This window comes from Crinia signifera, chromosome 12 (assembly GCF_055691185.1).
Source record: "Crinia signifera chromosome 12, ASM5569118v1, whole genome shotgun sequence".
Classification (NCBI taxonomy): Eukaryota; Metazoa; Chordata; class Amphibia; order Anura; family Myobatrachidae; genus Crinia; species Crinia signifera.
Window position 1 is genome coordinate 78042701 of NC_139228.1, and position 15165 is coordinate 78057865.

At 38.7% G+C, this 15165-nt stretch overlaps 1 protein-coding gene across 1 annotated transcript; it reads left to right on the plus strand.

Annotated features, from left to right (window-relative positions):
* The first annotated feature begins 611 nt into the window (after positions 1-611).
* On the plus strand, positions 612-1538 carry LOC146049828 (olfactory receptor 6N2-like). Its single transcript, XM_083166470.1, has one exon. It carries the CDS (start codon positions 612-614, stop codon positions 1536-1538), a length of 927 nt encoding a protein of 308 aa, XP_083022596.1.
* The last annotated feature ends 13627 nt before the right edge of the window (positions 1539-15165 follow it).

Sequence of the window (15165 nt, forward strand, 5' to 3'; positions counted from 1 at the left end):
ACTTATTGTTGGTGTTCTTCTGAAAAGTTTCCTCCCACTGGATGCTCCTGTGGCCCTGGGTACATCAAAAACTTAAGCACCGATCATAGTGCAAATATGTTTACATATATTATAAATAAAAGCTCAAAGTTTAACTATATGTTTTAGTCTTCCGTACCCTTCTCTGGCCTCTTCCAAGCCAGGTTAAGCAGCATGAGCAGGAGGTGAGAAATACAGATGATTACCAATGTTTTCCTCTCTTTCTTAACAGTCAAATACATAACCAAAATATACTGTACACTCATATAGATTTGCTTAGTACCATATGGATCCTTACAACTAAGGCGTGCTAGTCAGCAAGCCAAAGGTGGATGTAAAACTTGTGCATAACCTCATTTTTAATTTCAAAACCCAGTATGGGTTCCAAGCCGGTTACCAAGTCCCATCCACAGCCACCAACGCGTTTCAACCTTCAGGTCTTCCTCACCAAACACCAAAGAGACGTGGAGCAAGACTTCATTACTGAAACACGATCATCAATTAACTTGACATTTAACATTTTCTTTGCTATTCCCTTACTTTGTCTATTTTCAGAAATAATCTTTTAAACTTGACCTACAAATACCAGAAGTATGTCCTTTTCAAACCACTCCATTGTCACACAATTCATCATCATAGGCTTTCCTGATTTCTATGGTGCTCAAGGTCTATTGTTTGTCCTTCTGAGTATAATCTACATCTTTACACTTAGTGGTAATCTTACAATAATTACTCTTATCTGCACTCATCATCAGCTCCATGTTCCTCTCTACCTTTTTGTTGCTATACTTTCCTTCCTGGAGATATGGTACACAGCTGTTACTATTCCCAAAATGCTGACTAACTTGCTAAATGAGAAGCTGATCTCCTATATTGGCTGTTTGCTGCAAATCTATTTTCTTCATTGTTTAGGTATCACCGAAACCTTTCTTCTAACAGCAATGGCCTTTGACCGCTACCTGGCCATATGTAATCCACTAAGGTACCCATCCATAATGACTGTTCTAAGTTGTTTTCAGCTGGTGGCTTGTTGTTGGGTCATAGGATTTCTTGGACCCCTAACCCAAATTGTTTTGCTGTCTCGTCTTTCCTTCTGCGGTTCAAACAAAGTTGAGCATATCTTCTGTGACTTCATTCCACTGATAAAGCTGGCATGTACTGATACTTCACTCAATGTCACAGTGGATTTTGCCATCAACTCATTCCTTCTATTCCTTGCCTTCACCTGCATCATCCTGTCCTATACCAAAATAATTGCTGTTGTTTTACAAATAAGAACTACCGAGGGCAGGAAAAGGGCTTTTTCCACATGTGGAGCTCATCTCACTGTGGTCGTACTTTTTTTTGGTAGTGTGGGCTTTATGTATGTTAGACTGACCAAACAGAGCTCTGTGAACTATGATCGGGTGATGGCTGTGATTTACTCTGTGCTAACACCAATGTGTAATCCAATCATTTATAGCCTACGGAATCGAGAAATAAGGGAACTTCTAAGGAAAAAGATTATTGAATTGTTTTAGTTTGTTTTAGTTTGATATTTATCCCGAAATGCATCAGCATTTTTTTTTATTGAGTGTAAACATTTCAAACTATAAATTGTATCAAATTGTCCATGGGCTGTACTGACCCTACCTCTGACATGCGGGACTCCGGGGTGAGACAGGAGATTTGCTGCGGCATTTGATGTTATAGCCGAATCTTCTCTCTCCGTCCGGCCGGCGTCTTCTCCAAGGTGACGTCACTCAGTTGCAGCGGCTTGGGTTAGCGAGTTGGGCAGGTAAGGGGATAGTAGAGGAGTGCCACCCTACTTCTAGTGTGCGGGACTCTGGGGTGAGACAGGAGATTTGCTGTGGCACTTGATATTATAGCAGAATCTTCTCTCTCCGTCCAGCCCACGGACAATTTCAAACACTCTATTAAGAGTGCTTTTTCCTTTTCTCCCCTTTCTTCCTATTCTTGGCTTTATTACTATTTTATCTTACATATAATCATATCGCTCATTTCTTTTCCCTATTTATATGTTGTTTATTATTGAGCTGCTTATTTCATAGCGTAGTGCACACAATATTTAATAATTTGTATCATCCAGAATCTCAAAGTTATGATGCATTCATAAAGAGAAACACCCAAATCATCTATACTGTATATGGGGCAGTACGGATGGTGTAATGGTTAGCATTACTACCTCACAGTGCTGAGGTCATGGGTTCGATTCCCACCATGGCTCTAACTGTGCGGAGTTTGTATATTCTCCCTGTACTTGCGTGGGTTTCCTCTGGGTACTTTCCTCCCACAATCCAAAAATATACTGGTAGGCTTATTGGCTCCCAACAAAATTAACCCCAGAATGTCTGTGTGCACGGGCACATGTGGTAGGGAATATAGATTGTAAGCTCCACTGGGGCAGGGACTGATGTGAATGTTCAACGATACTCTGTAAAGCGCTGCAGAATATGTATGCGCTATATAAGAAACTTAATAAATAAATATGTCTAGTGTCAATTAGTTTGTCTCCAAAACACTGCCAACTCTTGGCAGCGAATGAAACTACATCTCTTTCTCTCTCAAACATGCACAAACACAGAGGCAATCACAAGGTATCAGACTAAGGGCCTTATTCTGGTTGACACCAAGTGCGTGTGTTTGCTTAGTACGCATGCGTACCGTCTGCAATGTGCATACGCAGGTTAGTTGCACATGACATGCAAACGAGCACTAGCAAAGTAGGCGATATGTGGGCTTATGGATGGGCACGGCCTCAAAAGTGGGCAAAACTGGGCGCAAACTGGGGCATATACAAGGGTGGTGACTACAAATGCTTGGTGGGGCTTTGCAGCACTGTGTGAGTTTCACGCCTCGCAGGGCAACAGTTTAGTGGACCAACATTCACAGCCCCAATCAACATGCACAATAGCTAAAATACAAGCACCTGCACACAATACTCACCCATGCACAATACAATTAACTAACCACATCACAGGCACACCGGAAGCACGATTTTTCTGTTTACACATTTGGACCTTTCATGCTTCATATCTATTATATATTTCATTGTTTTAAACCACATTTGCAGCAGTATTCTTAACTACTGTACTCTTATGTACCATCACAAAATGTGCTACCTTAACACACAAGTGCCCCCCGTCATGTTGGCCCAATAGTACACATGTGTCAACTCTCATACTTGGATGCAAACACAACCATGATGTTGTGCTCACATTACACACATCTATGTTCTCATGTGTTTAGATACCAGTGTTATATTTGTGAACATGTGACTGCCAATACATTTACATGTTTTTGGGAGTCCAGGACATTATTGAATTATGCCACTCAATGTTGACATCCATCACTGGTGTTTGTTTCCATTTTACACATGTTTACTCCTCTAACAATTTTGAACCAAATAATTTCTTTTTTTTTTTTTTAGAAAATTTGTTTATTTGGTTTACATTAGTCGTTAGCATGAATTCAAAACAGAAGGAAACAATGCTTTGCTATTAATAATGAGAAGACATATACTTAACATTGTTCATGAATAAACGGTAGAAACAGGGTTATTATTAGTCATCAAGAGTGACTATAAAAATAATCTATGAAAATAGAACATTTAACTTGACGTATAAGTAAAGTATATTAAACAAGAAGGTGAGGGTCTATTTAAAGGGATGGGAGGATAACAGTGAGAATGGAAGGGGAAGGTTAGGGTGAGGGGAAAGAAAGGAGAAATATGTATGTAGGTAGGTTGATGTAGACAGTAAAAAGGGATACAGTATCCTATTGGCGCACAAAGAGCAGCGATAGGTACAGGGGAAAGAAGGTCACCCACCCTCAATACAAACAATTTATACAGAAATGGCTTCCCCTGTCACACACCGCGCTCACAACCTATATCAATTATATATCCTTAATTTATCTGTAGCTTGATCCGGTTCAGATGTGGGACTTCTTTTCTATTTTTTCTTATTTACTTTTTCTCCGAAAAAGGAAGTATGAAAGAGAAAAAAAAAATAGAATATGGTATAGTACGTTTTCACAGGGTCATTAAATGGTTATGACCACCACCTTAGATAGAAGTGGTTTTTTTATGAGTTCAAAAGGGTAGCGTACCCTACTCACACCAAACAAAGGATGTGCTCCTCACATAAAGGTTTCTTTTATCCGTAAAAAAGACCACAATTTGCTTCAAAACGACAGGTGGCCTCTCCTGTTGATATTTCTTTCACAGAAAGTGGATATACCTTCACCCAGTGTATCTTAAAGAGATATGAAGGGGGACGTACCCCACTTACACAACACAGCGTATTTTCAATCCTATCTTGGTTTCTTTATAGGAGTGCCTTCCTCCCAATTTCAGCTTTTTCTTTGTTATATCAAGGTGCATATATATACCAAAAGAAAAGAGTAAAGACCGTACTTTAAACGTATAACAATTTTTTATTTCTCTAAAAGACACAATTAAAAATTTAGGGCATAGTGGACTACAGCAACCGCACAATGAAGATGGAAAGAACACTTAACTGCACGTGCAGTAGTGTAGGTCTCTGAATTAGCCCCAAACTCTCCACCAACGCGTTTCAACCTTGACAGGTCTTCCTTGGGATGTGAGAGTCTGGGTCTACAGCATGGGTATTTATACCCTCAGTGATATTCCTCCCCTTCCTGTGGGAGGGCTTAGGGTTCGAAACCGGAAGTGTATAAAAACGCTATAAAAAGACTTATGTACCTCATAGCTGGTATAATAAAACCACACTTTAGTGGTATATATAATGTAAACAATTTCCTACAGCGGGGTCCAGTTATCTCGTTTAAAAACCAAGTGGAATGCACGCGTTCCCGGAAGTTCAGCCGTGACACGCATAATGACGTCAGCGGTCACGGACTGATATGCGACGTTTCCTCCTCGAATAGGTGGAACGCATGGATTAGTGGGGGAGGAAGTGCCCGCTCTGCTATATCCGTAGGGCCGTGGAATGCATGACGGAAGTGTAGATGGACATGTCTAGGTATAGGGCCGTGGAACGCATCACGGAAGTATAGATGGACACATATAGATATACATATATTTACAGCGCATTCAATGTTTTATAAAAACTTTCTAATAATAATGTATAAAACTTAATGAATCAATTACACTAAAAAGGATCACATAGTACAATCATTATGATAAAATACATAATAAATATATATGAAAAAAATATAAATGAAATTAAGGAATTAAAGAATGTATAAGAAGAAGAGACGGGATATATCGAGAGAAATGTTCATAGGAACCACTTAGTTTCAAAGTCCATATTCAATCCATCTGGGTGCAATGTACCCAGATTAAAGAAAGAACGCATTTCTGTTTTGGCCAGAGACTCTTCTAAGATATCTTTTCTCCAGCTCCCTACTATTTTTCTGATGCCGCAAAAAGATATTAGTTGGTCAGTCCTACAGTCATGCTGATCTTTGAAATGAGCAGATACATTATTAGACAGAATTCCTTTTCGGATATTCCGAAGATGTTCACCCATACGTTCCTTTAGTTTTCTGCTTGTCTTTCCTATATATTGTTTTGAACAGGAACAGGTCAGGAGGTAGATAACATTTTTACTGTCACATGTAATGAAATCCTTTATTTGGTGGGTAGTACCTTTTTGTGTTGATACAAATTCCTTTATAACCGTGTTCTTACTCTTACAGTTCCTGCACATTAAACATGAACCGCATCTGTAGAAGCTAGTTGATTTCACTTCTTTTTTTGTTTGTTTATTTATTGTGCTTTTTACCACTATATTCCGCACATTTCTAGCTTTTCTGTACACAAATTTTGGTTCAGGTTTTAAGTACTTTTTCATAATAGGATCTTTTAACAACACATTCCAATGTCTTTTTATGATTTTCTCTATATCATGGTGCTGTCCATTAAATTGTGTAATGATCGGTATTCCAATATCCTCTTTTACGTCTGGTGCTGATGGATCGATTTTCAATAGCTCCTCCCGATTCTTCTCTTTAAATTGATTACAGGTTTTTTCTATAACTTTCCTGCTATATCCCTTCCCCACGAATTGTTTAGTGAGGATGGCTCCCTGTTCTTTATAATCCTCGATTCTGGTGCAGTTCCTATGAGCTCGATGGAATTGGCCAGAAGGAATTGACTTAAGCCAATTTGGGTGATGGTTGCTATCAGCTTGTATATAAAAGTTACAATCGGTGGGTTTGCAGTATGTTTTCGTACAAATCTTACCATCATCAATGAAAATATTTAAATCCCAAAAATTCACTGCTTGTTTGTTTTTTTGCAATGTGAGTACAATATTCTGGTCGTTGTTATTTAAATGTGTGCAGAAAGATTCCAAGAGGGTTTCCTTTCCTTTCCATACAAACAATATATCATCGATATATCTTGTCCATAGCACCAGGTTCGCCCCAAATTCATGCCCCTCGTATACCGATGACTCTTCCCATTGGGACATGAATAAGTTCGCATAACTTGGGGCGAACCTGATGCCCATTGCTGTTCCCTCTATTTGCAGAAAAAAGGTATCCTCGAACCAAAATAAGTTATTTCTCAATATCAACTCGATCCCTTCAAGTACAAAATTCAACTTGTTGGTCTCCATATTTTCTTTACTGAGAATGGTATGATGTGGCTGCCACTCCTTGTTGATGATTAATAATTGTGTACAGCGAAGTAACATCCGCTGTAACCAGTATATACTCCGGCTCCCACAAAACAGTTTTTAATTTTTTCATCACGTATACTGAATCCCTTGTGTATGAACGGGTTTTCTTTACAACAGGTTGTAAGATAAAATCAATATAATGTGACAGGTTTGATGTAATAGATTCTGTACCTGCCACGATGGGCCTACCTGGGGGTTTATGCTGGTCTTTATGAATCTTCGGTAGGGTGTATATCACCGGAATTGCTGGTTTTTGGATCGAAATGTATTTTCTTTCTTTTTCACTGATCACCCCTTTCTCTTCATACTTTATTAAGAAAGTGTTGAGTTTATAACTGAACAAAGTTAAGTGTTCTTTCCATGTTCATTGTGCAGTTGCTGTGGTCCACTATGCCCTATATTTTTAATTGTGTCTTTTAGAGAAATAAAAAATTGTTATACGTTTAAAGTACGTTTTTTTTACTCTTTTCTTTTGGTATTTATATACACCTTGATATAACAAAGAAAAAGCTGAAATTGGCAGGAAGGCACTCCTATAAAGAAACCGAGAAAGGATTGAAAATATGCTGTGTTGTGTAAGTGGGGTACGTCCCCCTTCATATCTCTTTAAGATACACTGGGTGAAGGTATATCCACTTTCTGTGAAAGAAATATCAACAGGAGAGGCCACCTGTTGTTTTGAAGCAAATTGTGGTCTTTTTTACGGATAAAAGAAACCTTTATGTGAGGAGCACATCCTTTGTTTGGTGTGAGTAGGGTACGTTACCCTTTTGAACTAATAAAAAACCCACTTCTATCTAAGGTGGTGGTCATAACCATTTAATGACCCTGTGAAAACGTACTATACCATATTCTATTTTTTTTTTCTCTTTCATACTTCCTTTTTTGGAGAAAAAGAAAATAGAAAATAAGAAAAAATAGAAAAGAAGTCCCAAATCTGAACCGGATCAAGCTACAGATAAATTAAGGATATATAATTGATATAAGTGGTGAGCGCGGTGTGCGACAGGGGAAGCCATTTCTGTATAAATAGGTTGATGTAGAGTTAGAGGTAGTGGAGTTGTCGATGGTTATCAGAATGGTTTCATTACATGGTAGTCAACGGGGCCTCGGCGTGGAAATGGGTGGTCCAAGGCAACCAGGTCTCAATGAATTTAGAAGGAGTGTCATGTAGAATGGAGGTAATTTTTCAATTATATATGTGGTCCATACAGTATTAATCGCAGCGGTTATGGAGGGGGGTGAGGGAGATTTCCAATTAGCAGCCAAAAGGCATTTGGCCGTGTCAAGGATGTGGTTTATCAATTTTTGAGTTGTGGGTGAGACATGTGGTAGCAGTCTGAGCAGTAGAGAATAGAAAGGAGATGGGGGCAATTGAACATTTGTGATTGAATTAATCAGATTGTGTATCTCCTTCCAGAAAAATTATTAGGCAAGACCACCAAACATGCAAGAAAGCTCCTCTTTGGCCACATTGCCTCCAGCAGAGATCAGAAGATGTGGGGTAGATAGCATGAAGTCATGTTTTGGAAGGGAAAATCTAGATTGTAATGAGGCAAAGTCCGGAAAGGATGATAAGGGAGCAATGTCTAGTGGGAAGAGAATATTGTGTCGGGACCATGGTAGGAAGGATTTGTGATCCATGCCGGGCAAAAAGATGGGATTATTCCATATCGGTATCATTAGGGGGTGCCGGAAGCATAGATTATAGGACTTAACACTGAGATCCCATATACTTAAGGTGTGGCGGGTGGTTGGGAGAAGCGTGGAGGTAGTGGGGCGATCTGAAGAGGGGGATCCGTAAAAGAGTATATAAGGAAAAGAATGCTATAATATTGGATTCAATAGATGTCCATATTCTCTGTGATGTCGGGGCATGCCAGCGGATGCATGGAGCGAGATGGGCAGCGCGATAGTATTTAGTAAAGTCTGGGAGTCCAAGACCCTCCGTGGATTGATGTTTTTGAAGTAGGCGAAATCTGACTCTAGGCTTCTTCCCAGCCCATATAAAGTTATTTACGTCTCCCTGGAGCTGCTTTAATATTTTAGTGGGGACAGATATGGGTAAAGTCTGCCATAGGTATAGTAGGCTTGGGAGAATCGTCATCTTTACAGCTGCCATATGTCCGAGCCAAGAGATAAATTGATTATTCCAGGAGGAGAGGTCTGATTAAATGGAAGCTAAGAGTCTGGGGAAGTTTGCAGAAAATAGATCTGTATAGCCTTTAGTCAGATATACTGTATGCCTAGATATTTAATCTTATTGCTTTGCCAGCGGAATTGGAACGTATCTCTGAGAAGAGTTAAGTCTGAGGGGTCTATGTTTATGTCAAGGGCTTCGGATTTAGTAGTATTTATTTTGTAATGGGAAAATCGGCTATATAATTGAATTTCTGTGAATAAGGCGGAGAGAGAGTGGAGGGGTTTAGTTAGAGTCAGTATAACATCATCAGCATATATAGCTATTTTGTGTTCTGTGTGGCCTGTTGTGATTCCCGATATGTTAGAGTTAAGCCGGATTCTGGCGGCAAGTGGTTCCATGATTAGGGCGAATAGTAAAGGTGACAGGGAGCAGCCCTGACGGGTGCCATTTTTTATTAGGAAGGGTTCAGAGACTAGGCCATTTAGTAAGACGGAGGCTGAGGGGTTATTATATAGAGAGAGGATACCATCTAAAATGAACCAAATTATTTCATTACCCTACAAAGCTCACACATTTTCTTACTAGACACACATTATTACATTGATTATCAAAACTGCTGATAACACATTGGACTGAACACTATACTGAATGACCAGCTCGCAGCCATGGTTAGCAAAGCAAAATCAGGAAATTCTATTCACAATGAAGGTCCTTCAAATCTTGGAACCTTCAGCACGGGCCCAGATTGAGTTTGTGCCCAAAAAAATGGGAGCACAGAACAAGAAGAAAATTTAAAATAACATCACGGAAGAAATCAATAGAGAGTTGCCACCACCTCACTCTTTGCGCCCTTTTTGGGCCCTCCCGCCTAGCTTTGTGGGCCGATGTTCTGTGGGGACACCTTATTGATTTCCTCAGTGATGTTAGTCCAAATTTTCTCCTTGACTGTAGGACCCATCTTCTTTGGCCCAAACTCAATCCACTCCCCCCCGTGCTTTGGGTACCAAGATTTGAAGTTCCTCCATTGCAAATGGTATGTTCCTGACCTTATAGGCAAGAAGAAAAAAGGACTGTTGTTTAGGGGACGCACTAGAACAAAAAAATTGTTTCCACATAAAATTTAACTTTTAATAGGTCATATCTTAAAATTCCCATTTATATGACATGATGGGAAGCCGCAGTGAATTTTGTAGAGGTTAAAATCACACGTACAAACATATACACACACAGATGGTGTTCTTAGTGATAAAGAGTTTAAGGAAAGGGTGATCCTAAAAAGATCCTTAAGCTGAAAGATGTCAATTTATTCTTAATTGAGCAGGTCTTTAATGTAAGAAAAAATGTTTTTTATTATTGTGTAGATATCTCCAACAATAAAAATTCTTGTGCTTTGTGTACTCAAAGTGTGTCAATTATTGCTGGTACTTTTATTTGTCCTTGCTAGTACAATGGGGGATTGTGGGCACTTTTACGTACAAGGCCCGGGAATAGATTTGTGATTGTCCCCTGTGTTATGCCTAATTACCAGCAAATACAATATGGTCACCTGGGTTTGAAACCAGGTGATCTTAGTAGTTTTTAGTACAATTCACGTAATTGTCCGGTAAGTATTTAGATATAATAAAGATAGTTCCAGCTGTATATCAGTTTAAATACTTGATCAGCACAGATACTATCTATTATTTATAGAGCATAACACTAAATTGTTTCCTGATCAATATGTTATGTACAGGAACAATTAGGTGTATTAGTAGAGTGCTGAATGCTATGTTCAGATATTAACAATTGGGTACAGTCACCAACATTGGGGACCGGGTGGTCTTACTAATTCTGGCAATATTGCCTCTATTGTTGCCACCTCTCAATTGTCTATTTGAGCAGATCTAGGTAGACCTTGCATAATACTGGTAGGAATATTTTACAGGCAAGGGTGCCCTCTGCTGTTCATATCTAGAACATGGTATAGGAGTCCTATATTCAGCATAATACACATGAGATAAATCTAAATAACTAAATACATTAAAGATTATTCCTGCTAATTGACATTTCAGTTAAGATCTAACCAACATATGTTTCACCGCATTTAAGCAGCTTTCTCAAGGCCAACCAGGGTGTCCTTTGCAGGAAATATTTATTTATATCAGGCCACCAATCGGATGTGTTATTTTTGGTCATGTGACATTGCAATGATGTCAGACCCTTGTATTCCCTTGATTGATATCCCTAGCAGCCTATCATTAGTCTGCATTAGTATTTTAGGGATGATCCAAGTTCTCTAAAGCGTCATTGATTGCTCAGGGTGTATGTCACTCATTCATGACCCACCCTCCCATGATGCAGGGCGGCGCTTCACGTGATCGGCAAATCGTATCCATGATCCTCTCTGTTTGATCACGTGATTGGCGCCGTCCTCCCAGACGTCATTGCGGCGCGTCATGTGACCAGCGCCGTCCTTTCCGACGTCATTGTGGCCCGTCATGTGACCGGCGCTCTCCCCCCTGTGATGTGTCACGTGACCGGCGCATCATTATTAGCTGGCGCCGTGTCATATCCTTGCGTCTATGGGTGTCCGTGTTTGGTCACGTGAGTGGTCATTTGACCTCTCGTCTGTTGATGTCAGGTGGTGTTGATACACCAATCATTGGCTTCCTTTGGCTCACCCGGAAATTCAGAGTATATCCACCCCAGCCCTGTATTGAGCATGTTGAATAATTTCATAATTTAAATGTGGTAAAGATACTCATTAATTTATTATGGTCAGGTTTTCCTTTCAGGTGTATTTTGTTTATGTATTGTGAGTGACATCTGTCATTTATTGTAAACTATTTTTTATTAAAAAGTTTTTAATCATGTATATTGATTCTTCATTATCCATACCCCTATTGTGAATGTATTTGGATATCTATCCCAGCCCTGTATTGTGCATACCAAATAATTGGATATGTTATGTAGCATCAAATTGCTCTTTTATTTATTGCGTTTTTTTTTTTTTTGATAAGACTATATTTATTTATGGGTTATACACAGCGTCTGTCATTTATTATGGAATGCTATTCAATAAAACGTTTTTAAATGTATACAATTATTATTTGTTATTCATATTCTCTATTGTCCATACAGTGACTTCTCATCACATGTATTTTGATGAGATAGGGCAGCATATTCATTGTATTCATAAAGAGGTAGTGTACACTAAATATTCAGTTTTAATCAATCTTGTTGTTAAAAAGGGCTATGGGAAGGTATTATTATCTTAATGGGTATTAAATATTCAAGTTTCACTGGGCCATTGGAAGATTAAATAGGGTAAATTGTATTTTAATATTGTGTAGGATGTGCCTGGATTTATATGTTTGTGCATAATATTGGGATATATTGGGTATACATTAACCTTCAAATAATTGGTCTCTACATTGAAAAACATTGGTGTTGTGGTGATCAGAATGGTGGTGATTATGGTTGTGGTGAATTAATTTGGGGCTGGGGAATGTAGATAATTTGGTGTGAAATATTGTGATGAATTAATGTTGAGGATATTGATTTGTTCAGAATAAATTTTGAGATCGAGTGGATTGATGTGACAATATTGGAAAAAATTGTTGGTCCAGATATTGGATATGACGTGAGGATAAGTGATGGTGTAGAACTTGTGATGAGGAATGAAGGAGGAACATTGTCCTCTGGATGTGACAAAAACGTGCTAACTGTAAACTAGTGTGGAAAGGGAAGTGATTGGATTCGGTTATATTATTCATGATTCTGAAGAAAGGGGGGGGGGGTATTGATTGGTATCAATTTATTCTAGAGGTATTATTCTTTATTTTTCTTCATTGGTTTGAACCAGAAGATAAACAGGAAAAAATTCCAGTGATCATCTTATCTTTGGGACGTAAGTATCTTTTTTCGCAGTGAGAATTAGGAGGTAAGTATCTGAATTTGGGTTCAACTTGGGAAAAATTCCAGGGATCATCCTATCTTTGGGACATAAGTATCTTTTTTCCAGTGAGAGTTAAGAGGTAAGTATCTGAACTTGTTCTCATTGCTCTAGTTATTATGAGTCGCCTAGAGGTAGGGTGGTTTGGATGCCCCTGAAAGAAAAGAAATGGGTGGGTTCTAATGGTAATGGAGCTGGTTCCTGGTGATATAGTTAGATGTCAGATTGTGCTATCTTTCCTGTCAAAGGCTAGCCAAAAACAAGATCGGGCTTATTGTGACTGATATAGTCCTATATATTAAAGGTCTCCAGTAAGGATGGCCTTGGTATCACAACCATGACTGTAATAATTGGTCCTATGTCTTCTGGGAAAATCTCAAAGAGGGTTTTTAGTATCACAATAGTGGAGAGGATAACGGTAAAAATACTATCTTTGTTACTAATAGCTGACACACAGAACAGAGTTGAGTCGTTTTTTTAAATATATATATATATTATCAGGATTGACCGTAAGTGAAACATGCTAAAAAGGTTTCTTGACATAATTTGTATCCTGATTGGGTCATAGGTGACCTGATGGTAAGAGAGGGAAAGAGAATTTCCGAGGTTATTCCCATCTTGGGTGTTATACAAAGCAAAATTCTCCTAGGTGGCCTGATATTCACAAAAATGAAATATAGCTATTGGCCTCATTTAATCCTTTTGGAAAGAGGCTATCAAGGAGAAAAATCATTTTGGTCTTAAATTGGAGGAGTTTTTTGTCTAAATCTCCTCCTCTTATTCCCAGTTTGATGTGTTTGATACCAAATGCTTTTAGACCAGCGGGATCTCCATTATGGCATTTTAAGAAATGTTTCGCTACTGTGGTTAGTGTTTTGAATCTCAATGAATCCTTCTGTGCATTACGGATCGTACCCACGTGTTCTAGAATTCGAACCTTCAGGGGTCTCGACGTCTTTCATTGCAATGTCACATGACCAAAAATAACACATCCCATTGGTGGCCTGATATCAATAAATATTTCCTGCAAAGGACACCCTGGTTGGCCTTGAGAAAGCTGCTTAAATGCGGTGAAACATATGTTGGTTAGATCTTAACTGAAATGTCAATTAGCAGGAATAATCTTTAATGTATTTAGTTATTTAGATTTATCTCATGTGTGTTATGCTGAATATAGGACTCCTATACCATGTTCTAGATATGAACAGCAGAGGGCACCCTTGCCTGTAAAATATTCCTACCAGTATTATGCAAGGTCTCCCTAGATCTGCTCATATAGACAATTGAGAGGTGGCAACAATAGAGGCAATATTGCCAGAATTAGTAAGACCACCCGGTCCCCAATGTTGGTGACTGTACCCAATTGTTAATATCTGAACATAGCATTCAGCACTCTACTAATACACTTAATTGTTCCTGTACATAACATATTGATCAGGAAACAATTTAGTGTTATGCTCTATAAATAATAGATAGTATCTGTGCTGATCAAGTATTTAAACTGATATACAGCTGGAACTATCTTTATTATATCTAAATACTTACCGGACAATTACGTGAATTGTACTAAAAACTACTAAGATCACCTGGTTTCAAACCCAGGTGACCATATTGTATTTGCTGGTAATTAGGCATAACACAGGGGACAATCACAAATCTATTCCCGGGCCTTGTACATAAAAGTGCCCACAATCCCCCATTGTACTAGCAAGGACAAATAAAAGTACCAGCAATAATTGACACACTTTGAGTACACAAAGCACAAGAATTTTTATTGTTGGAGATATCTACACAATAATAAAAAACATTTTTTCATACATTATAGACCTGCTCAATTAAGAATAAATTGACATCTTTCAGCTTAAGGATCTTTTTAGGATCACCTTAAACTCTTTATCACTAAGAACACCATCTGTGTGTGTATATGTTTGTACGTGTGATTTTAACCTCTACAAAATTCACTGCGGCTTCCCATCATGTCATATAAATGGTAATTTTAAGATATGACCTATTAAAAGTAAAATTTTATGTGGAAACAATTTTTTTGTTCTAGTGCATCCCCTAAACAACAGTCCTTTTTTCTTCTTGCCTATTGTGTAAACTATTACTGTTTGGGAACTGCACCCCCACAAAACCGATTAAATATAATGTGGGGATCTGATCTGTGGATCATATTTAAAAATTGTATATAGAGTGCAGACATACCCCCAGCTCCATAAAGGAGCAAACCTGTCTCTACATGTTCCTGACCTTGCCTGCCAACTCCTGGCTACCAAGATCAGTAGGGGCTGAACATCCAGTACTGGCATGGCCTGTCACTTCAGAAGCCATCTGCTGTGAGCCCAATGGTGCTGATGTTGAAATATTTTAGGATGACTGGGAGGTGGAGGCTTCAGCTT

Bases quoted from the DNA above. Each gene is read 5' to 3' on its own strand.
- LOC146049828 (XM_083166470.1), top strand. From the start codon at position 612: ATGTCCTTTTCAAACCACTCCATTGTCACACAATTCATCATCATAGGC.